The sequence below is a fragment of the Dermochelys coriacea genome, chromosome 2, assembly GCF_009764565.3.
Source record: "Dermochelys coriacea isolate rDerCor1 chromosome 2, rDerCor1.pri.v4, whole genome shotgun sequence".
Taxonomy (NCBI): domain Eukaryota; kingdom Metazoa; phylum Chordata; order Testudines; family Dermochelyidae; genus Dermochelys; species Dermochelys coriacea.
Genome location: NC_050069.1, coordinates 84,136,830 through 84,160,896, shown reverse-complemented (window position 1 = coordinate 84,160,896; position 24,067 = coordinate 84,136,830). Strand labels below are relative to the sequence as shown.

General features: G+C 44.5%; 1 protein-coding gene across 13 annotated transcripts in view; it reads left to right on the top strand.

Annotated features, from left to right (window-relative positions):
• Positions 1-24,067, top strand: part of GREB1L (GREB1 like retinoic acid receptor coactivator) — a 231,879-nt gene that overhangs the window by 200,002 nt on the left and 7,810 nt on the right. For 10 of the 13 annotated variants that reach the window (XM_043508012.1, XM_038390230.2, XM_038390228.2 and 7 more), the window contains 10 exons: positions 1,414-1,973; positions 2,480-2,582; positions 5,163-5,318; positions 5,522-5,661; positions 7,481-7,642; positions 7,960-8,167; positions 10,553-10,718; positions 11,867-12,094; positions 15,773-15,914; positions 17,363-17,563. In XM_043508012.1, the coding sequence (XP_043363947.1) occupies positions 1,414-1,973; positions 2,480-2,582; positions 5,163-5,318; positions 5,522-5,661; positions 7,481-7,642; positions 7,960-8,167; positions 10,553-10,718; positions 11,867-12,094; positions 15,773-15,914; positions 17,363-17,563 (2,066 nt within the window). The remainder of the gene's footprint in view (positions 1-1,413; positions 1,974-2,479; positions 2,583-5,162; positions 5,319-5,521; positions 5,662-7,480; positions 7,643-7,959; positions 8,168-10,552; positions 10,719-11,866; positions 12,095-15,772; positions 15,915-17,362; positions 17,564-24,067) is intronic. The other 3 variants (XM_043508014.1, XM_038390235.2, XM_043508007.1) reach the window with 1 other exon arrangement.

Genomic DNA, 24,067 nt, shown 5'->3' with positions numbered 1-24,067 from the left:
TATTTCAAGTCTCATGCCACATCATGCTGAAAGGCCCCTCTGTGTTCTCCCAGACTTTCCCTGACTAGGGTGAGGGGAAGGGACTAGGTTGGGAAGTTCAGTTAATGTAGCCTTGTGAGCCAGTTGTGATTATTTTAAATATAATTTTACTTGTCGCTACACCTTGAGTTTTGGGGGAATCTGAAGATTTTAAACATCCGAATAAATAAATAAAATTACCAGTATAAAATATTAGGAATATCACAGTGTTCCATAACTATGTGGATGTAGCTGTGTGCTACAAAGGATGGACATTTGCTTGTTTAGAGCATCAGAATATTTAGAGCTGGCCCTGAATATAGGCACAAGGTACAGGGATCCTTCCCTCTTACAGTTTGGATGATGGATATGTGATGCTGTGTATAAACCCTGCACTGACAGGCAAGGGGCTAGGTAGGCTCTGTGCTAAGGTAACCCCACCCCTCTGGCCCTGCCAAATCATGCATGGTAGGGAACAAGGCTTTAAAAGGAGGAAGGTGCAGTCAGCAAGAGGGAAGCCCTGAGAAGGGATCCTGAAGCAGAAGAAGGAACTTCCATGCTTGAGATTCCCGAGCTCTGTGAGGAGTCCAATGAACCCAGAGGTAAGCCCGGTTAGGGAGAAACTGACCTGGCTACCTGCCCGTAAAGACTCCAGTAAAGCTCCAATGGCCCTTTTTGCTTTTTGTCGTTCCCAGGAGGGACTTGTTCTGAGTCTGAACTTTTGCTTTTACCCACCCTTAACAAAGTAGGTAAGGGTGATGCCCACTGCAAGGACTAAGAGTCTCAGGCCTGAACTGGGCCAATCCTGTGGAGGTAACTGGGTATGGCCAGAGGCCTCAAATGACTCCAAAGAGTCGTTTTACTGGGTGAAATTTAGAAACTTTTCCCAGGGCAAAATCTCAACCCTCCCTACCATGTGTCCTTCTACTGCCATCCCCTTCTCCCTCTCTCTCCCTATCAGTTTTCCTGCCTTTAGTCAGTTGAGTGGTGCCTTTGCCAACTATTGTCTTCCCCACATATGCTAACTTTAAGGCTGACTTACCTTTTCTAGTCCCAAAATGTGAACACGGCCCATAGGAGAGAATGTATTCTGGTGTTAAGAAGGCAGTGCTACTGATACCTTTGACTTGGAAGAAAGGTTTTTTCCCTTGGTTATGGTGAAGATATATAGGTCCAGATCCCTCAGCTGAGGCATAACCCTGTAATTCTATTGACTTCAGTAGAGTTACACGAACCTCAACCAGTTGAGGATTTCTAGGCACCATAGTGTTTGCTGAACAGAAATATTTGCAATCTTAAAGTTGCATCACACAGCATTCACACCTTAGTTGTATTTGCTAAGCAGTTTCAATGGGTTTTTTGTTCATTTGTTTATTTCCTGCTTTATTCCACCAGGTTCAATAGCTGAAAATGGTGTGAGCTCCTCCAGTGCTGCAGACAAATCTCAGAAGCAACCAGCATCCCTTAACTTTCAGAATGTGGCAGTTAGTTCAGTCGATGAAGGTACTTATCCAAGATTCACTGCTGGAGAGACCTTGAAACAAGAATGCGACTCTCTGGGTAACCAGATGGCAAGCAGCACCACTTCTAAATTATCATCTTCCTCTGTAGCCCGAACATTCCGGTGGCCCAGCCAGTCTGTCAAGGAGTGCAAGACCCTGCATGCAGCACTGCCACGCATTGTCATCTTGTCTAAAGCTGCCTATTGTCTCCTTGGCTCACAGAAAAGTGGGCACTTGCCTTCCTCATCTTCTCTTCTGCCTCATGCTGATGTGTCTTGGCTGAGCTCTTTGAGACCTTTGCTTCCCAAAGACATGAACGGTGAGGAGCAGTCTCTGTACTACAGACAATGGACCACAGCCAGGCAACACCATGTAGATTACAACAATCAGAGCGAAAGTGCAGGCTCTCGGAGTTTTCACCCGCGACGGCTGCTTCTGACGGGACCCCCGCAGGTAAGAGAGCTGTCCCCATCTTGGCTAGTCATGTTAGTATAGAGTTTTAGGGAAGGTGAAGAGAGCCAAAGTTAGCTAAAAACTGAGGACACCGTTTTAGTCTTTAAAAGTACATGTCAAGACACAAGCAGCAATGGTTCCCGAGACTGCTTTCAGGGGGCATGCATTTGGAATTATCCTCTAAAAGATGCTTCTATATCTGCTCACAAGCCATGGCTGGGATAAAGCTACCTTAAAAAGATCAAATAGAGAAATGGTTAACTGCTATCCCATTGAAGTCAGTGGGATTGCGCCAGTGTAAATGAGAGGAGAATTTGTCCCACTGGTGATGGTATACTACTGCTCTAGGTTGGCATGTGTTCCTCTTTGGCAGTGTCTTATCAGAATTGACCCAGGACTGGAATAGCAAAACAGGAGGAAAAAACCCAAACACATCTGTCTAAAATGTAACCCAGCTTTAATACTAGATTTTCTGAGGGTTGGTTTTGTTTTGTTTTTTGCTTCAGGTGGGAAAAACTGGCTCTTACTTGCAGTTCCTTAGGATTCTCTTTCGCATGCTGATCAGATTACTGGAGGTAGATGTGTATGATGAAGAAGAGATTAATGCCAGTAAGTACTAAGTAGTAGTTCTCAGTACCTCATATGCATAAATTCTTTTACATAAAATAGAATGGAGCTGCTATAAGGTGGGTGCATAACTGGTTGGAAAACCATTCCCAGAGAGTAGTTATCAGTGGTTCACATTCAAGCTAGAAGGGCATATCAAGTGGGGTCTCTCAGGGATCAGTCAACAGTGTAACACTGTTGCAAAAAAACCAAACATCATTCTGGGATGTGTTAGCACAGTGGTCTCCAACCTTTTTACGCACAAGATAACTTTTTGAATTTAAGTGCAACCCAGGATCTACCTCACCCCTTCCCCAAGGCCCTGCCCTGTTTACTCCATCCCCCTCCCTCCGTCGCTCGCTTCCTCCACCCTCGTTCAGTTATCTGTTCCCGGCCAATGGGAACTGCAGGGGCAGTGCTTGCAGGCAGGAGCAGGGTGTGGAGATCCCTGCCGCCCCACCCAGGGGCCTCAGGAGTGTGCTGGCTGCTTCCGGGAGCCGTGTGGGGCCGGGGCAGGCAGGGAGCCTGCTTTAAACCTGCTGTGCTGCTGGACTTTTATCGGCCGGAGATCGCGATCTACCTGTTGAATACCACTGTGTTAGCAGGAGTGTTGTAAACAAGACACAAGAAGTAATTCTTCTGCTCTACTTCATGCTGATTAAGCTTCAAATGAAATATTGTGTCCGGTTTTGGGCACCACATTTTAGGAAAGATATGGATCAATTGGAAAAAGTTCAGAGAAGAGCAACAAAAATGATTAAAGGTCTAGAAAACATGGCTTATGAGGAAAGATTGAAAAAATTGTTTGTTTATTTTGAAGAAGAGAAGACTGAGTGGGGACATAACAGTTTTAATGTACATAAAAGATTGTTAAAAGGAGGAGGGAGAAAAATTGTTGTTCTTTAACCCCTGAGGATAGGACAAGAAGCAATGGCCTTAAATTGCAGCAAGGGCACTTTAGACTGGACATTAGGAAAAACTTCCTAACTGTCATGATAGTTAACCACTGGGATAAATTGCTTAGGGAAGTTGTGGAATCTCATTGGAGATTTTAAAGAGCAGGTTCAAGTAGACAAACACCTGTCATAGATGGTCTAGATAATATTTAGTTCTGCCTTGATTGTAGGGGACTGGACCTCTAGAAGTCCCTTCCAGTTCCACAGTTCTACAATTCTATGAAAAGAAAATTAGAGACACGTGGTGGGTGAGGTAATATCTTTTATTGGACCAGCTTCTGTTTGTGAGAAAGACAAGTTTTCAGGCTTACACAGAGCTCTTCTTTAGGTCAACAGAAGATGGTTCAAGAAAAGGTACTACCTCACCTACCTTATCTCTCTAATATCCTGGGACCAACATGGCTACAACAACACTGCATAAAATAAAACTACAGTTTCTTGGGATCATAAAGGCATTTTGTACATTAAAACTGGCATTACCGTGTTCCTGGTGTGTCATTTTAATTTGTATGTTAATATGTAGCTAGATTTCCAGCAGGTCTCTAAACATACTCTTCTCTTTTATTATGCTAGACATAATTTTAAATGGATCAACTCTACACTTCTTTATGTAGAAAAGCTACATCTGGACAACATTGCAACGGCAAAATAGATCAAAGTCATGAAGAGGCAGGATCTGTCTATTATGTCCATACCTACTGTTTTTTAAAGTATTTTTCTTTCCTTCCTTCATTCTCTCTTTGTTTTCTTTTAAGCAATCAAGCTCAATTAAATAATGCAGCTTTTTTCTCTGCAACTTTGATATTGTTGATGGATTTTGTTATAAATTAGATACCAAATTCCTAGAAGAGGTTGCGTAACATCGTGAGTTTACAAGTTTTGTGTTTGGGGGGGAAAAAATGGTAATGAGAAACTCTGTTGACTATCAGGTGACACAAATCCATTACAATATGAAAATTATTAGGAGCTAGACTGCAGAAGTATGAACCTATTTAAAGAAACAAGTTCTATTTAGGATATTACTTTATGTAGTGAATAACAAAGTAAGTTGTGATTATGGGACATCCCCTTGGGTGTCTCCTGAGATGTGAGCCTTAACATCAATGTACCAGCACTCAAAAAGTGTAGTTCTCTACTAACCACTCAACAGAGTAAGGTTTGATTCTGCTCAGAATCTGGTATAATTGTAAATACAAAAAAATTGTAATGCCCAGTAGTTTGGAGATTTTGGGGCATGGTTGTCCCCTGATTACATGAGAAGGAAAGATAGAAGCTGATGACTAAATCAAAGGGAGGCTGGAGAATTGACTATATCTCCTGGACAGATACCACTCTTAATTTTGTCATCCTTATTCAAAACCTAGATGCCATAGGGATAGGTACTTTAGAAATTCTGGTGAGTGAAAGGAATGGAAGCCTTGACATTGAGATTCAGACCTGCTTAGTTTCCAAGGAATTTTCATTTTTTTTAAATGGCTTAGTCTGAGTTAATATTTTAGTTTTTGTTTGTATGTTTGACATAGAGACTTCTTTTATTTTTGAATCTCTGTTCAATTGCACAAACATACAGACATCAAAGAAACACATTTCACATGCTCTTCCATTGCTTACCCAAAATGTATTCCAGATCCTTCAGAAAGTAGTGAGATCACCCAGTCTAGCAATGACCTCTGGCCTGACATTGAGATCTTCAGTAAAATAACTTTTGACCTGAGTGTGCATGATACCAAGTATGGTTCTATGAGTCCAGTGTACACAGAACAATTGTCAAGAGTAAAACAAGGTCAGTAAAGTTCTTTCCATTTTCCTGCTTGGAACAAGAGATTTTACATTGGCTTAATTGAGCATAATGCTCAGGAAAGGCCTATCCTACAAAACACTATAGATGTGCTCATTTTTTCTCTAAAGTGGTTACAGAATTACATTCTATCTGCATGTTTGTTGGCTGTCTTAAAATTCATCTTCAAATTTCTTCTTTGTACACAGAAGCAAGCAAAGAAACCAAAGTTGAGGAGCCCAGAAAGAGAGAGACAGTGTCCATGATGTTGACCAAATATTCAGCTTATAATACATTTCACCACTGTGAGCAGTGCCATCAGTACATGGATATTAATCCTGCAGCACAGGTTAGTGTCTCAGTGATGGGACTAGCTGCACCTTTAACCCCTCTGTGGTCTTCAGAGTACACCCCCACAGGTAATAAGCCTTGGGCCTTAACCTTTCCTGTGGTAGAATCATGTGATTCTCCTACTTTCAGACCAGGCCCTAGGTTACAGCCCCCTGTGGGTCAACTGAAGTTATTCAGCAGATGTATCTGGGCTTGGCACTTACAGTTCTTCCCTTTGGAAGTCTGTGGTGAATAGAGTGACTAGATAGCCCTTTCAAAACAAAATATTATTTAATCATAACGGTAGGAATAAAGCATATGAGAAGAGAAAAAACATTATTGATACAACAAAAGGTCTGCGTGCCTGTCTAATTTACCTAAGTCATGCCACCTGCTGTGTGCCTGCAGTCAAAGCAGCTGTATGCTCAGTCAGGTATTTGCTTATGCAAATAAAATTCATGCACCTAAATACCAGTTTGTGCATGCCTGAATTGCACATATAGTTGTTGTGATAATTACACACACAAAACTAGGCACACAATAAAGAGAAGTCATTCAGCTGGCCTCACTTTGGCCCTGATTTGGCAAAGCTCTTAAGTATGTGCTTAAACTGTATGCATTAATGATTAAGCATTGGTTAAGTCTCATGGACTTCATAGAGACTTAAGCCCATACTTAAAGTTCATTAAATGTTCAAGTGCTTTGCTGAATGAAACGTGAGAGAAAGTGAAACACTTATGGAGAATTTAAAATGAAGAATGAAAAGGATATTAACTCATGTGGATGATCGTTTTATTGTAACAGTTCTGACTAACAGTTTAAGGAATGAGTTAAAGCCATCAATTGCTAAACAGGGAGGCATAATTTAAAATGGAAGAAGCTCACCAAGGCTTTTCTGCAGAAAGTATTTTTAGGTTTACTCCTTTGCTTTTCAGACAACTTGTAGGCAGACTGATGTAGTTCATAATTTCTAGTTGATTACAAGGTAGGAAGGGTTCTCTTGACTGCACCCTGACTAGCTTGGAATACTGTGGATATATTGTATATAAATTATAATGTGTTCTGTTGGGGTGTTTACAGTACTGAGCTGTTGTGATTTTCTGAAGTTTCATCATATTGTGAAACTGGCAGTAATTTAAAGGTAATCTATTTTACATACCTGTGTAATGTGAATCCCAAAAATTTTCTGAAAGCTTGGCCTTTGACATACTTTGTGATAGAAACATGTTTTTGTAGGCTATACGTTTATAAGAAGCATGTATAGGCCTGTGCCATTCACACACACACACACACACACACACTCTCTCTCTATCTCTCTCATATATGGCAGGTTTCAGAGTAGCAGCCGTGTTAGTCTGTATTTGCAAAAAGAAAAGGAGTACTTGTGGCACCTAGTGAGCTGTAGCTCACGAAAGCTTATGCTCTAATAAATTTGTTAGTCTCTCTCATATATGTATGTGTGTGTATGTTTTTGAATGTCCTGGGCAGACTTTGATAGGGTAGGTTGTTTCCTGACTCATTTTCCAGTGCTCTATGTACATTTGTGAGTAATTTCTAATGTTGACTTCAGCAGGAGCACAATTGGGCCACCGGAAGGTGATTATATTATTAGACTGACAAGCTGCATACCTAATTAATTCTGCTGGATAAGGGGAAAAGTGACTATAACAAAGCCACCTTCAGTTACCATCGGAAAATATATTTGCCATTTGTTTCCAGCTGCTTCCGTCATTTCAAAATGCAATTGAAATTGCTGTGCCACATGTTTATGTTGGTGCGTGGCCTCTTTATCTGATTAGCGTGTTGACCATTTTCTCCTGTTATTCCCTTCAATACAGATGACTGACTCCACCCTGCATGCATTTACGTTCTCCTCCTCAATGTTAGGAGAAGAGGTTCAGCTTCATTTTATAATCCCCAAGTCCAAGGAGAACCACTTTGTCTTCAGCAAGCAGGGAAAGCACCTGGAAAGCATGCGTCTCCCTCTTGTGTCGGACAAGGTGGGTGTATGCCTCTTACAGTCTCCTTCTGCCTACCATGAATCTAGTTGGCTTGTCTGAAAAAAATCCCTATTTCTCTGATGTCTTCTCATGACCTTTGTGTTGGACTCTCCTGAGACTGTGAGCTGCTTGGGGCAAGGACCATCCTGTCTTGACTATCTAGAAAGCAACTAGCATGTCATAGGTGCTACAATAAATAATAAAAATAAATGTTACTTGAGCTATTCTGTTTTTTCTGATGGAAAGAGTCAATCAGGACCAAACGGCTGACATACTAGTCTTTCTAGAGTTTAACCATTTCCTGTTTGATCTTCCAGCAGAATTTGAATGCAGTAAAGAGTCCTATCTTCACTCCTTCAAGTGGCCGCCATGAGCATGGCCTCTTGAACCTTTACCATGCTATGGAAGGCATCAATCACCTTCACCTCCTAGTGGTCAAGGAGTATGAAATGCCACTGTACCGTAAATACTGGCCCAACCACATCATGCTGGTCCTGCCAGGCATGTTCAACAATGCTGGAGTCGGTAAGAGGCACTAACGATGTGTTATGTTGAAAGCAGGATTTCTCTAACTCAGAGCCCAACACCTGCAGGGCTGGTGCAACAACTAGGCGAACTAGGTGGTCGCCTAGGGCGCCAAGTGGTTGCGGGTGGCCAAAAGCATGCTCTGGGGAGGCGGTGGAGTGGAGAGAAAACTAATTTTCTCAATCATATGTACGTGACTGCTGTAGAAAACACTAATTGAGCTGGGGCAGGGGGGCACGGGGAGGGCCGCCTGGAGCAAGTAACGGGGGACGGCAATGCCACGCAAGGGAGCCGCTTCCCACCCCAGCTCATCTCTGCTCCACCTCCTCTCCTGAGCACGCCGCCCCACTCTGCTTCTCTCCAACGCTTGCGGTGCCAAACAGCTGATTGGTGCTGCAAGCCTGGGGGCGGGAGAAGTGGAGCAGCAGAGGCATGCTCGGGGAGGAGGCGGAGCAGAGGTGAGCTGGGGTGGGGAGCTGCCGCATGGCTCCCCGGGCCAAAGGGAGGGAGGGGGCAGCGGGGAGTTGCTGCATGGCTCCCCGGGCTGAGGGAGAGAAGGGGGGAGGGGCAGCAGCAGGGAGCTGTCGCGGGGGGCGCCTCAGAGATTGGGGGGCGGGGAGCTGCCGCAGGGCTCGGGGCAGGCGCGAGGTGGAAGTTTCGCCTAGGGTGCGAAACATCTTTGCACTGGCCCTGAACACCTGCCTCTCCTGGTCATGATCGCATAAAACATGTGTGGTAACTACAGCAGTTACGTACATATGATTGTTTAGAAAGGGATATTAGTGCAGTATTTAATATCTTTTAACTTCCTTTAATGTGATAATTGTTTTATCCTTTTTGAACACAGTTAATCTAGCTATCTGCTTCTGCTCTTCATTTCTTCTCTCCCCAGTCACACTCTTCTCTGTTCTCCTCTCTCTGTTTGCTCCTTGCACTTGCTTCTGTGCTCCCTGATCCCTTTCTCAACCTATGTCTTTATATTTTTTCCTGTGGCCTGTATTTTTTCGTTGCCCCTGCATATTTCCCTGCTGTTCAGTCATCTTCCCTCCATACTCCACAGAACCATCTGTCTAGTTGCCTTCTTACGTGGTCATTCTTAACCTGCCAGCAGCTCCTGTTCCACCAGTGATTCAGTTTCCTATTAATCAACAGCTTTAGAAATCACAGTTTGAGAACTGCTGATTTGTAGGCAAATTGCATTCATTTTTTCAGCACTACAGCCTGAACGCCTAGTCCACTCACTTTACAAGTGATGTCACTATTGAACAAGATGAAACTGCAGCTGTAGGTTCAGGAGGTTCAATTGTAGTTGAACTTTGGGTCTAGTCCTATTCGAGGTTAAACTCTTCCCACAAGGGATTGAGTTCCCTCAACTCACACAAGGTGAAGTCCATGGGTGGCGTGTATAAGAGGCTGAGAGAGGCTACCCAAAAAAAGGCTGGCCATGCAGGTGGGCAAATGCCATGGATGCGATGTGGGTCACCTCCCTTTGGAGACCCGCTGGCCCCCTGCCTTTGGAGCACTGGAAGTGAAGCTCCCTAGAAGTAGAGGGGCAACCGATGCCCAGACTGTGGCTCTGCCCCTGTTCTGCCTCTTGCCCTGAGGCCCACCATGGAGAGGAGCGGGCAGGCCTCGGGGGAAGAAGCACAGAGGAGCAGATGCTGGGGGGAACAGAGCAGTGAGCACTGGGTGGGGGGAGCTTGGAGGAAGAAGCAGAGAGGAGCGAGCGGTGGGCAGGGGGCATTGGGGAGGGGGTGAAGCAGGGGGTGGGAATAGGTAGCACGAGGGTGGGGCATCAGGGGAAGAGGTGGAGTGGGGGCAGGTCCACGATCTGGTCTCCAGTGGCCCCCCAATTCTAGGGAGCTTCCGGCGCTCATATATAAGCCTTCCCAAACGGAAGACTCATGCGCCGCCTATGGTCAAGCCACTGTCCTCTCTTGGTTCAAAGTACTCTTAAAATGCCCCATTTTTCTTGATGTCCACATGTGTAATAAAAATAGAAAAATCAGCAACACTAAATCATCCTCTCTGGTTTTTCAGTGTGTTCTACCTTCCCTATATCTGTCTTTTACATAGTCCCTATCCCAAAGAGCCTATAATCTTTCTTTTTGTAGATTGTGCAGTGCCAAACACATTATTCGAACTAATAAATAATATTTGAAGATGCCACTTACCCTTCTAGGTGGGCCTGGATTGGCAAATACATTTGAAAATGTACACATGCTAAGACGTGTTTCTGACCTTGTAACTTTCAAGGTGCTGTGCTGTATAATATTGGTGGCTTTCTTTTTTAATATTATATCTTTTTTTGCATGAAAACAGTAGCTGAAGTAAAGTTCTCATTAGTGTCCTACAGAAGTTATTCTGTGCCATGTATTCTTCCAGGTGCTGCCAGATTCCTTATTAAGGAACTTTCCTACCACAATCTAGAACTAGAGAGAAACCGGTTGGAAGAACTAGGAGTCAAACGTCAGTGTGTCTGGCCGTTCATTGTTGTCATGGATGACTCTTGTGTCTTATGGAACATTCACAGTGTCCCAGAACAGTCCAGGTAAATTAACTTTTCATGAACAATGGAACAGTCAGATTGGTCCCAGCCAAAGCCACAGCCCACCCCAAACTTTTGCAGTATTCTAATCTGGATGCACACTTCGCAGCTTGCGCCCATCTCTAGCAACTGGTGATAACTAAAAAGCTGGCTGCTTAAAATAGTCAAAGCAGAATCTAAAAATTATACTCTGCTTATCACTTAGGATATGTCTACACTGCAATCAGAGATGTGACTGCAGCACATGTAGACATACCCGAATTAGTTTTGGTCTAGCTAGCTCAGCTAATAGCAGTGAAGCCACAGCAGCACAGGCTGTACAAGCCCACCCAGGACTCCTGGGCATGTACTCAAGCAGCTAATCCAGGTGCCACAGCTTCACTGTGATTGTTATTTGAGCTATGTAGGTTAAAGTTAGCTCAGGAATGTCTACAGATGCTGCAGGCACACCTCTGATTGCAGTGTAGACATACCCTTAGTCATGATTCAAAGCTTGCTTCAAAATTAACAGTTGCATGTCATTTTGCAGATGTTTTATCTCCAATTATTTCATCTCCATTAGTGTTTTTTGTCCATTAGCTAGTGTTTGTGATTGACTCGATCACTTTCTCTGCTCTCTTGTAAAACTGATCAGTTTTTGACATAGAGTTTACCTAAGCCTTTCCATCAATTGACTTGCCAGTGGGAAAGAACATTTTGGTTGTTTGTTTTTATCAGCTTGACTATTCTGGGGGGTTTTTGTTTCTCAATTAAAATTCTTTATTTTGGGAGTCTTAATTTTCTAGAAGGCATTATGCCATGCCACTCAGTTCTTTTTACCTTCTCCCACACTGCACCTTATTTAGGAAATGCCTTTCCTGAATTGATTCATAAAGCTACTTCCTTCTGCCTCTCCATATATCTCACCAGTAATACCCACCACTCTTGGAAAGTCTGTATGCTTACAATGACTGGATTGAGGGGTAGAGGTGAGGGTGGCACTTACATTAGCTATTTATAATAATGTAAATGTTCCTTCTATGTGTGTGCATGAATATACAATTATGTATTTGTACAGCGCCTAGCAAAAAAGGATTCTGATCTAAACATTACACAATAATATAGTAGCAGAGATCTAAAACACATATGTGATACATGATTACATTTCATAGCCAGTCCATGGAGCCAGGGAGTACCAGTAAGAATGTGTCTTTGAAGAGTGTTCTACAGCACATTGAAGCCACACCAAAAATTGTTCATTATGCAATACTGGCTATTCAGAAATGGAACAGCAAGTTGAATTCCAGGGGATCAAAACCTCCATTCTCCAGGTGCCATGTGCATGACTTCATACTGCTCAACGTAGACCTGACCCAGAACGTGCAATATGATCTAAACAGGTATGCAAAAGTGATTTAACAAATACAGTAAAAAATCCCTCTGCCAGCTAATAGTTATGTTTCATAGCCATAGTAAAAACAGAGAGTGGTACTTTCATGGGCTCTGAGGTCATGGCCACAAAATACTACTTTAAAAAAACACAGTATGATGTGTGTAGCATTGTAATAAGACTGCAGTATCCAAACAAACTAAAGTCAACTGTATGATTGGTTGAGTTACTTCTGATGTCACATTTGTGTTGCATCGAAATGAGCTGTTCAAAGTGAGAGTTAGACCCCCTTCTCTCTATGAAACAGAAACTGCATACAAAAAAGAAGCATGCATAGGGAACAAATGGATGTTTTGTATATGATTTTAACAAAAACCAGTCATATGTGTTTCAAGAAATAAAACCACAAAAATCTAGATTGAGTAACAGTGTTATATTGCCATCACAAAAGATCCATGCTCGAACCTATTACTACATTGTGAAAGAGTGGTCACCCAGAAAGAGAGTCTGTATTAAAAGGATAAAAGAAACATATAAAGCAGTTCTGATAACATCACGGTAACCCACAGCTGCAAAGCTACTGCACTTGTAATGTGTGTGCATATTGGGTATGGTATTGCAGGACTTTTTATCTCCCAGTTCTGTGTGTATTATCAGCACCTATTCATTGACTGTGGGGTTAGGAATAAGGAAAGTGTTGGTCACTATGGTATTAGGAAACTTCAGTCTTTCACTGGATCACATAATTCCATTGTATAATTTCATCATGGGACATTTCCTCTAGCATTATACCTGTAAGGGTGATTTTAGCTTTCTAATTCCAAACTCTTCATGGAGTGCTGAGTGAAAAAATGTCCTGCAATGAAACATGCCTAACAAATTACAGCACGACAGTTTGTGTATAACACGACAGGCCCCTTATTTCATAGCTGTTTGCTGCTTGCTGTAACAGCAAGGGAACATACTGTATATTTTAAAAGCCAAATAAATCTTAGGCACAGGGTTACTTGGACAAAAATCAGGAAAGGAACTCTTCCTGTTAAGATTGGCAAAGAAATAACCAATCAGTTAGCAACCAAGATTCTCCAGTATTATGAAGCATGGCTAGTGTAGCTCTCAGATCACTGGGAAATCCTGATTGGCCAGTGAGGTTTGTTTTCATACAGGTTTGATGTTCCATTCTAGCACTCGTTAAAGAAAAACTGTACCCCAAAACTGGAATGATTTATAATGAATTAATTTATCCCTGGGGTGGAGGAGAGAAAGGAGTGTTCTCTGTTATGGTACAAGAGGAGCAGCTGACCAAGGTTGTGAACGTTTGTGATCATTCTTCCTATTCTCCATTGCGATGTGCCCTTGCATAGTGCTGGTGCAATTCAGTAGAACTTAGCATTGCCCGCAGGGAAAGAAAAAAAGGTTAGTGCATGGAATCTCTAGATGCAGGGCTTCCACCTCCTCATCAAGTATTGTTTTTATACCACGTAAGGACTCATCTGAGTGGAGACTGGAAAAATGGAGTCAGGATAGTGAGCACCAGGGTTAGGATGGAAAGAAAGACAGACTGGGAGAAAGACAGACAGTGGGTAGGTGAGGAAGGAGAGAAGGCCAGGTTGAAGCTACAGTAGTTTTAAAAAAAAAAAAATCACACACAGAGAAGACCTAAAATACAAGAGAGAACCAGGAAGAAATCAGAAGAGGAGAGGCAGAAAATCCATCCTGCTAGGGACAGCACCTTTTGTCAGTCACAGGAAGCTCTGCTTCCAGAAATGCATCAACAAGTGGCAGGAATCCGTAGGGAAGTGCAGCTCACCTGACTGAAGGTAAGAGATCGGGAAAACACTGAAAGTATTTGAGACAAAATACATGAAGAGAGGACAGCTGTTGTATTTCTTATGGAGCTAAATTGCTTCCAGATTATATCTGTCATTATTTTACAGAGAAAACCTCTGCTCCCTTACCTTTATTTCTCACTTTCCATCAGTGTTTGGAATTAAAACCTATAGCAAATTCACTTTCTCCAGTATTTGCCATTTCTCTCCCTTTCTAGCCTCTCACCAGAAAGCATTAATTCCATTCTACAGTTCTCCCTAAGAGCTTTGTCACAAGCAGGATTTGAAGCAGAATCCACTCCCTTTGCTAAATAAGACTAGATTTTGTATTTCCACCACTTTGAGCTACCCCAGCCTGCATCCCACTGACTCTAAGGCGGCCTGTTGTGGTCTCTACCTCCATCAGCAATACAAACTGTCTCTCTGTGTGGTGACCAAATTCTAGCTTGCATGGTTCATGGTATGGATGCCAGAGCAACTGACTTCACAGTTCTCTCATATGTATTACTTATGATGCAAAAATTTTATACTTTTAATTTTAATTTTATATGAATTTTATTCATAAATGAGTTGCTTCACCCAGTGGCAGGGACAAACTTGTAATAGTAGAATGTCTTATTTATTAATTCCAGTATGGTCTCTTATGATTAGTACCTGTACTGCTATGTGCATAAAGCAGCCAAACACAAAAGCAATTCACCTGGATAATATGTCTTATAGAAGAGATCCATTCTGAAATAGAGACAGATCGATGCTATGCGTGAACAATATTTGGCCAAAAGTAAAAAACATTTGAAGTCAGTAAATGGGGGGAGAGGAGGAAGGCTATCCGAACTACATACTTTAAAAAATAAGACTTACTATATATACTAGTTCATTAGCCCATTCGTTTGTAAGCTGACCCCCCAAGATGGATAGGTAAAAATGGCAAAAACTGTATGACCCTTTCATAAGCCCACCCTATATTTCAGGGGTTGGCAAACTTTAGGTACCGGCCTGTCAGGCTAAGCCACTAGCGGACCAGGATGTTTTGTTTACCTGGAGTGTTCGTAGGCATGAAGTCTGTCCGCTCCCAGTGGCTACTGTTCGCTGTTCCCAGACAATGGGAGCTGTGGGAAGTTGTGGCCAACATGTCCCTCAGCCCATGCCACTTCCTGCAGCTCCCATTGGCTGGGAACAGCAATCCGACTGGGAGCTGAGGGGCTCTCTGCCTGTGAACGCTCCAGGTAAACAGAACGACAATGTTTTATTCAATTCAATAATTCAGTAGAGCTTAAAATTGTCAAATTTTGATATAGACCTGTTGATAAGCGACCCCCGATCTTTAATGTTTCACTTTTTTACCAAAAAAATGTGGCTTATGGCTTATATACGGTACTTTTCTCCTTATTTAAGTCAGTCTGCAAGGGGCTGTTAGCAATTTGAATGTTAAGTGCTCTGTAGAAGGTTTGCAAAAAGAAAAGGAGTACTTGTGGCACCTTAGAGACTAACAAATTTATTTGAGCATAAGCTTTCGTGAGCTACAGCTCACTTAGCTCACGAAAGCTTATGCTCAAATAAATTTGTTAGTCTCTAAGGTGCCACAAGTACTCCTTTTCTTTTTGCGAATACAGACTAACACGGCTGCTACTCTGAAACCTGTAGAAGGTTTGTGTAAGAGTTGTATTGTTTTTTCTAGCAAAGTAATTGGTGAGATAGTCCAAAAGAGGGTGCCTAGAGTGTATTTAACAGTATATGGAATACACCACCGACCATTTATACAAAGAAAACAATTTATAATTTATTGCAAGGAGTAAAAGGGAATTTGATACCCTTTGCAGACACACACTCAGTTTAGTGAATCTGTGTTTAATATCTAGGTACTTCTGTGAAGATGTAGATTTTAACTTGAGAACAAACAGCAGTGGCCTTCTCATCTGCCGCTTTAACAACTTCAGTCTCATGAAGAAACACATCCAGGTGGGAGGGCAAAAGGACTTTGCCATTAAGCCAAAAATCATGGTGAGTTTTGCATGTTTGAAAGAGAGAGCCATGTGCAGGAGACAAAACTGGTACCTTGCCATTGTTTCCATGAAGGTCAAAATTTGGATGTTTACTTAGCGTGTCAGAGAAAGTCTGTTCTGTGTTCATACAGCGTCTAGCGCTATGGCTGGACCTGCTATGTACTATCTCAATGCAAGTAGTAATAAATATTAATAATTTCTCCGTCACTACCAGTAATCCTGGGAGTCTATCACAACTCCTCCATTATAATGGAGGCACCAAGAACAAACTGGGATTTGAAAGCTGATTAAATAATTACTAGTTAATTCTTTGGCTGAAAGAAAAGGAGTACTTGTGGCACCTTAGAGACTAACAAATTTATTTGAGCATAAGCTTTCGTGAGCTACAGCTCACTTCATCGGAAGTGTAGCTCACGAAAGCTTATGCTCAAATAAATTTGTTAGTCTCTAAGGTGCCACAAGTACTTTTCTTTTTGCGAATACAGACTAACACGGCTGCTACTCTTAAACCTGTTCTTTGGCTGAGTAAGGCTTGAATTAGGAACTCTCAAATCTAAATTATAATCCGAAGTGGATAAATTTTTCTAAACTCAAGTTTAAAGGTTTTCTAAATTCATGTGGGGTAGATAAATATATTTAGTTATTTCCAGTCTCTAGTGGTTTGTGGTGATCTTCAGTCATTGCTGCTGTTGATAAGAAGAAACATTTTACACAGGCTTTGAAATTTCAAAGTACTCTGGAAATCCACCTGCAGACTCTGGCTATTGCAGAATGTGCTGCTTGCTACTAAAATGGTGTTTCATGCGCAGTTTGTTTTACCAGTGCTCGATGAACCGTATCAGCTTTCAGATGAGGTATAATTCAAGGTGTTTGGTTTTAATCTTGAAATCCTATCTTGGTCTGGTTTCCTGACTCCTTTAAACTCTCTCTTGCTACTGTTCATACCTAGTCCTGTAGTTCAGATCAGATGGGACGCTGGCACTAACATCCCTCCAGATTTGAATGCTTAGGGGGTAGTGGCTAATTATTCTCTGTGTATCCAACAGAGTTGGAACTAGTTGACTAATTTTACTGTGTGCCATTCTGTATATAAAGTCTTTTGCCTAATGGGCCATAAGGGGAGAGTTGAATCTCTGAGGTTGTGTAGGGGGGGATGGGGGGCATTGTAGTAAATAGTGTTGCTTTTGAATTTAAATCATTTGTACTTTTATTTTCTGTCCTTATACATTGAGATATTCACAAACGTGCTTAACAATCAAAGAACAAAAAAATCACAGTTTCTGCTATTTCCATGTGGCACCACTGGGTTGCATGTTCTGGGGTTTTGCAGCTTATTTAGCAAGTGGGAATTACAGTAACATAGACACAAGAAGGCAAACTGTACATTCAGTGAAGATGCAACCTACAGAGTGTTGGCTGAAAGAGGTTCCATCATTTTCATTGTAGGTATCAGAGAGCGTGGCCCCAATAATGCCTCTTCAGTATGTCTGTGCCCCAGACAGTGAACACACACTGCTGGCAGCCCCAGCTCAGTTCCTTCTGGAGAAATTCCTTCAGCATGCAACATACAAACTCTTTCCAAAGGCCATCCATAACTTCAAGAACCCTGTACTGGCCATTGACTGCTACCTGAACATTGGACCTGAGGTACAAAATATTTCTAGGGGGAAATGTTAAATTTCTTGCTTCTAATTTTTTAAAACTTTCTTTTTGTATGATGACTCCTTACAATCATCGGGGTGGGTATTGAACCCAGGACTTTGATTTAAAACCGTGACTCTCTGTTACTCAAACTAAAGGGCTAATTCTATTAGCTTGGAAGGAGTAGCAGCAAACCTCTTATGTTGCCTGGACATTGGGAGTGTGGGGTCCAAAGATTCATACTGTGCTAATAGATTAAGAAATTTCAAGGCCAGAAGGGACCATTGTGATAATCTAGAGTGACCTCCTGTATAAGAGAGGCCATAGAATTTCCCCAAAATAATTCCTAGAGCATTTTTTTTTAAAGTCCAGCCGTGATTTAAAAGTTGTCAGTGATGGAGAATCCACTGCAGCCCTTGGTAAATTGTTCCAGTGGTTAATTACTCTCACTGTTAAAAACGTATGCCTCATTTACAGTCTGAATTTGTCTAGCTTCAGTTTCCAGCCATTGGAACATGTACCTTTCTCTGCTAGACTGAAGAGTCCATTTTTAAATATGTGTTTCCTGTGTAGGTACTTAGAGACTGTAATGAAGATATCCCTTAACCTTCTCATTGTTGAGCAAAATAGATGGAGTTCCTTGAGTCTATCACTATAAGGCAGGATTTCTAATCCATTAATCGTTCTTGTGGCTCTTCTCTGAACCCTCTCCAATTTATCAACATCCTTCTTGAATTGTAGGCACCAGAAGTAGACACAGTATTCCAGCAATGGTCACGACAATGCCAAATACAGAGAAATAACCGCTCTACTTCTATTCGAGATTCCCCTATTAATGCATCCAATGTTTATATTAGCCCTTTTGACCAGAGCATCACACTGGGAGCTCATGTACAGCTGATTATCCACTGTGACCCCAAATCTTTTTCAGAGTCACTGCTTTCCAGGACAGAGTCTTTCTCCCCCCCCCCCATCATGTAAGTATGGCCTACATTCCTTGTTCATAGATGAACACATTTAGCCACATTAAAACACACATTGTTTGCTTGTGCCCAGCTGACGAAATAATCCAAATTGCTCTGTATCAGCTCTCTTTATTATTTACCACTCCCCCAGTTTTTATGTCAACTGCAAACATTATCAGTAATTTTTTTTCCAGGTCATTGATAAAAACGTAAATAGTTTAGGGCAGTGGTTCTCAAACTTTAACAACCCAAGGACCCTCATTTTGATTTAAAATTTTTTGCAGACCCCCAGCTCAGCCCCAGGCCCTGCCCCCCCTTCCCGCCCCCACTCTATCCATGCCCCTCCTCTTCCCTGCCTCTTTCCACTCCCTCCCCCAAGTGTATCCCATCCCCACTTCTCCCCCTCCCTCCCAGTGCCTCCTGTATGCCGCTGAACAGCTAGTCTTCTTCGAGTGCTTGCTCATGTACATTCCAATAGGTGTGTGTACATGCCACGTGCATGATCGTCAGAAGGTTTTACCCTAGCAATACCCATTGGGTCGGCTGTGGAGCCCCCTGAAGTGACACCCTCATGGCGATGTAGATAGTCCCCTGCTGACCCACCGCTTGCTCAGTTCCTTCTTACCGCCAGTGATGGTCATTGGAACAACTTGTCTCTTGCTTTAGCAAGTACTTTCCTAGTGGTGTTTTCCTGTACATAGTTGTTAATCGTTCTCATAATAGTTAGAAAGTTTCTGAGTGAGTGAGTAAGTTTAAGTTGGGGGGTTCCCTCCCCCCCTCAGTTAAGTTTTTCCCTATCTGGGGCATGCCGCAGCCTCAGGGGTTCAAGCCATGTGATAGGTGTAGTAAGGCTATGCCCAAAGGGGATCCGCACGCTGCTTGTCTGAAGTGCCTGGGAGAGGGATATTTGCAGGATAAATGTAGTATTTGCAGAGGCTTCAAGCCCAGAACCAAAAGACAGAGAGACTATCATCTGAAACTCCTTTTAATGGAGTCCGCTCTCCTGCCTCAACTGGCCCAAGAGGCGGCACCAGTCTCGGTGAGGGGCACCAAGGAAGGACTTGCATAAGGAGCATTGGCACTGCTCCCCAGTGTGGAAGGCAGGCTTATCGGTGCGACACCCATCACAATCCCTTGTGCTGCATAAGAAGAAAAAGACGGAGAGGGGACTGTTCTCCCACCAAGAAGAGCTCACAGGACACCAGTATCGTGTGTCCCACGCTGGGACACCAAATCAGTCCTGACACAGTCGACTCCGGCCTCGAGAGGAGGTCCATCGAGTCTGGTGTTGGTGGACTCCCCAGTCCGGAAGGTGTTGGAGGATGACCTGGACCTTCCCTCCACACCAGATGCTTCAGAGACTGCATGGAACTTGATTGCCATGATGGCACAGTCCCCCACTTTGCATTCCCAGGCACTGGTTCAGGCGCAGACACCACTTGGGGCACCGATGGCGGCACCACCTATCTGGCACCAGTGCAAGCCCACCATGATGCGGCGCCGTTCCCTATCGCCTCGATACTGCTTCCCAGCGTCCTCGGGGTCGGACTATTCCTCTGAGTCAGAGGTGGAGTCATTTGTGTCCCGACACAGCCAGTACCACTCAAGATCCCGGCACTCGTCTTGACACCGTAGAGCGGAGAATCCCTCAGTACCAATGGTATCCTGGCCACCCCAGTGGCAGGGCCAGGTACATTGGCCCTTTTGGACACCTTGGGCCTATCACCAGGCTCAAGGGCATAGTTCCAGGGCAGCATCAGTAGTTTCGGTTGCCTGTGGTGCCCCTCCCCCACCCCGCAATGTTGGTCGCCCCCAACACTTCCAGGGCTCCTGAGGACCCACCCTGAGGTCCAGACCCTGGGCCTCCTGGATGGGGTGCACTGTCAGAGCCACCAATGCCCGTAGCTCCCACACCACCAGTCGCAGCAGTGGTGGATGACCCTGTCCCTCCTCGAGCCTCATCTTCTTCCTCAGCAGACGAGGCAGTAGCTGGCACTACTACGTCCCTCCTGGCAATGGACGTAAAAGCCCACCAGGACCTTCTTAGGAGGGTGGCCCAGAATCTCAACATGCAAACTGTGGAGGTTGTGGAAGACTAAGACCTAATGGTCAACGGAGGGGCAGAAACAACAGGAAGCATCCTCTACAGTCCTTCTCCGGCCAGGGCTCCTCCAAGCAGTCCCTCGGCTCAAAGCCAAACTTTTGAAAGTGTGCCCAAGGACGGAGCACCAGCCCAAGTCTAGGATCCTTTCCATCCCTTTGTGAATCATCTGTCCCACTTCTCCCATGCCTAGGCTCAGATTACTTCAGATTGCTGGGTCCTGAGCACGATGGGGGTGGGATATTCTATCCAGTTCTGTGCCCTACCACCCACCTTCCCTGTCCCTGATCAGAGACCCCTCACGTGCAACTCTTTCTACAGGGGTGATATAGGAGGTTCCTCAGGGCTTCAGGGGCAGGGGATTCTACTCCCAATATTTCCTCATCCCTAAGGCCAAAGAGGGGCTCAGGCCTATCCTGGATCTGCGAAACCTCAACACATTTATAAGAAAATTGAAGTTTCATATGGTCTCTCTGGCCACCATCATTCCTTCTCTGGATCTGGGGGACTGGTACGCTGCCCTTGACATCAAGGATGTGTACTTCCATATATGAATTATTCCAGTGCACAGATGGTTCCTGAGAGTCATGGTCAGCAGCCAACACTATCAGTTCACTGTGCTCCCGTTCGGGCTTTCAGTGGCCCCTCGTGTGTTCACAAAGTACTTGGTAGTTGTGGCAGCCTTTCTCCGCAAAGGCAGGGTACAGGTTTTTCCGTATCTGGACGACTGGCTCATCAAGGGCAATTCTCGAGTACAATTGCAACAGCACGTGCCACTTTCAGGAGGCTAGGGCTCATTTTGAACAGGCCCAAGTCTACCCTAACCCCAACCCAAAAAATAGAATTTACTGGGGCTCTCCTGGACTCCACTCGAGCCAGAGCTTCGCTGCCCAAGTCCTGGTTCCCAAGCATCAGAGAGCCTCCGCCGGTTTCCTAAAATTACAGCCAGAAATTGCATGAAGCTTCTGGGACATATGGTGGCCTGCACGTACATAGTACAACACACCAGATTGCCTCCTCCAGGCTTGGTGGGCAAGGGTATACAGACCCAGCCGGGACCCTCTGGACAGACTCGTTACCCTCCCGCCCCTGATTCTCAAGTCCCCTAAGCTGGTGGCTACAACCTCGGGTGGTCTGTGCGGGAGTGCCCTTCTTCAAGCCTCAGCCCTCACTGTCGCTGGTCATGGACACATCGGAGGTGGGCTGGGGAGTGCACCTGGGCAGTATCAGAACTCAAGGCCTGTGGTCACTAGAACTATCGCTGCATATCAACGTCAGGGAGCTGAGAGCCATTCGACTGGCTTGCCAGATGTTCCAGGCTCATCTTCAGGGCAAGTGTGTCTCAGTGATGATGGACAACACCACAGTGATGTTCTCTATAAACAGACAGGGTGGTGCTCACTCCTCTCCCCTGTGCCTGAAAGCTCTCCAACTGTGATACTTCTGAGTTGCACACTCCATCCAACCACAGGCCTCATATCTGCTGGGAGCAGAGAACTAACTAGCAGATCACCTTAGCCTCTCATTCAATACTCACGAGTGGTCACTCAGAGCAGGCATTGCCTTTTTGACCTTCCAGAGGTGGGGCTATCCCTACGTGGACCTGTTCATGACACGGAGCAACAGAAAGTGTCAGCTGTTCTGCTCCTTTCAGAACCACAGCCAAGGCTCCAGAGCGGATGCTTTTCACCTACTGTGGACGGGTCACCTGCTATATACGTTCCCGCCCTTCCCCCTCATACACAAAGTCCTCCTCAAGGTTCGGTAGGACAGGGCTTCAGTGATCCTCATAGCACCAGCATGGCACCGACAGCACTGGTTCACCACGCTGCTGAATCTATCAGTGGACAGGCCAGTAGCTCTTCCTATGCTCCCGGACTTCATCACACAGGATCACAGTCAACTACAGCACCCCAACCTGGAGTCCCTCCACCTCATGGCATGGAAACTCCATGGCTGAACTAGCTTGAACTGCAGTGCTCGGGACCTGTTAGGGAAGTCCTACTGGGGAGCAGGAAACCCTCCACTCGCACAACGTACCTGGCAAAGTGGAAGCACTTCTCCATTTGGTCCCTACAGAAGGGTATTTCAGCAAGCCCCTATTCCCGTTGTGCTAGACTACCTTCTCTACCTGAAACAACAGGGGTTGGCAATATCATCTTTTAAGGTGCACTTGGCTGCCATCTTGGCCTTCCACCTAGGTGTGGTGGGTAGCTCGGTCTTTGGACATCCCATGGTTGGTCATTTTCTCAAGGGCTTGGATAGGCTTTATCCACAGATGAGGCAGCCTGTTCTCCAGTGGGATCTCAACCTGGTTCTCTCCAGACTTATGGGGTCCCCCTTCGAGCCCATGGCAACCTGCCCTATATCCTACCTGTCCTAGGTGTTTTTTTCCGGTGACCATAACCTCAGCCAGACGGGTCTCTGAACTCAGAGCGCTGACTTCCAAGCCCCCCCTACATGGGTTTTTATAAAGAGAACGTGCAGCTATGCCCTCACCCAGAGTTCCTACCCAAGGTAATCTCCCACTTTCATGTAAACCAGGACATATTTCTAGTGGTATTCTTTCCTAAACCTCATGCCAGCAACAGATAGCGAGTACTCCATTCTCTGGATGTCAGGCAAGCCCTAGCCTTCTACATTGAACACACACAACCATTTCGTAAGTCACCACAACTCTTTATTGCAATCGCTGAAAGGATGAAAGGGCTTCCCATCTCATCTCAATACATTTCGTCGTGGATCGCATCCTGAATCACAACGTGCTATGACTTGGCTAAGATTCCAGCCCTGGCATTGACGGCGCACTCCACAAGAGTGCAGGCTTTTTCCGCTGCATTCCTTGTACAAGTCCTTATTCAGGACATATGCAAGGCAGCAACATGGTCTTCCATCCACACTTTCATGCTGCACTATGCCATCACTCAACAAGCGAGAGACTATGTGGCCTTCAGCAGGGCAGTATCTCAGTCAGCAACTCTGTGAACTCCGACCCTTCCTCCATGGAAACTGCTTGGGAGTCACCTATTGGAATGGACATGACCAAGCATTCGAAGAAGAAAAAATGGTTACTATCTCATTACTGTTGTTCTTCGAGATGTGTTGCTTATATCCATTCCAAATCCCACCCATCTCCCCTATGTCGGAGTATTCCGGCAAGAAGGAACTGAGCAGGTGGCGGGTCGGCAGGGGACCATATACACCGTCATGAAGGCGCCACTCCAGGGGGCTCCACAGCTGACCCGATGGGTACTGCTAGGGTAGAATCTTCCTACGACTGTGCACGTGGCATGCGCACACACACCTATTGGAATTGACATGAGTGACACATGTCGAAGAACAACAGTTACAAGATGGTAAGTAACCATTTTTTTCCCCTGTGTGCAGGAGATGCTGGGAGAGAGGGGGAGGAGTTGATCAGTGGGGCCCACGGACCTCCTGGAG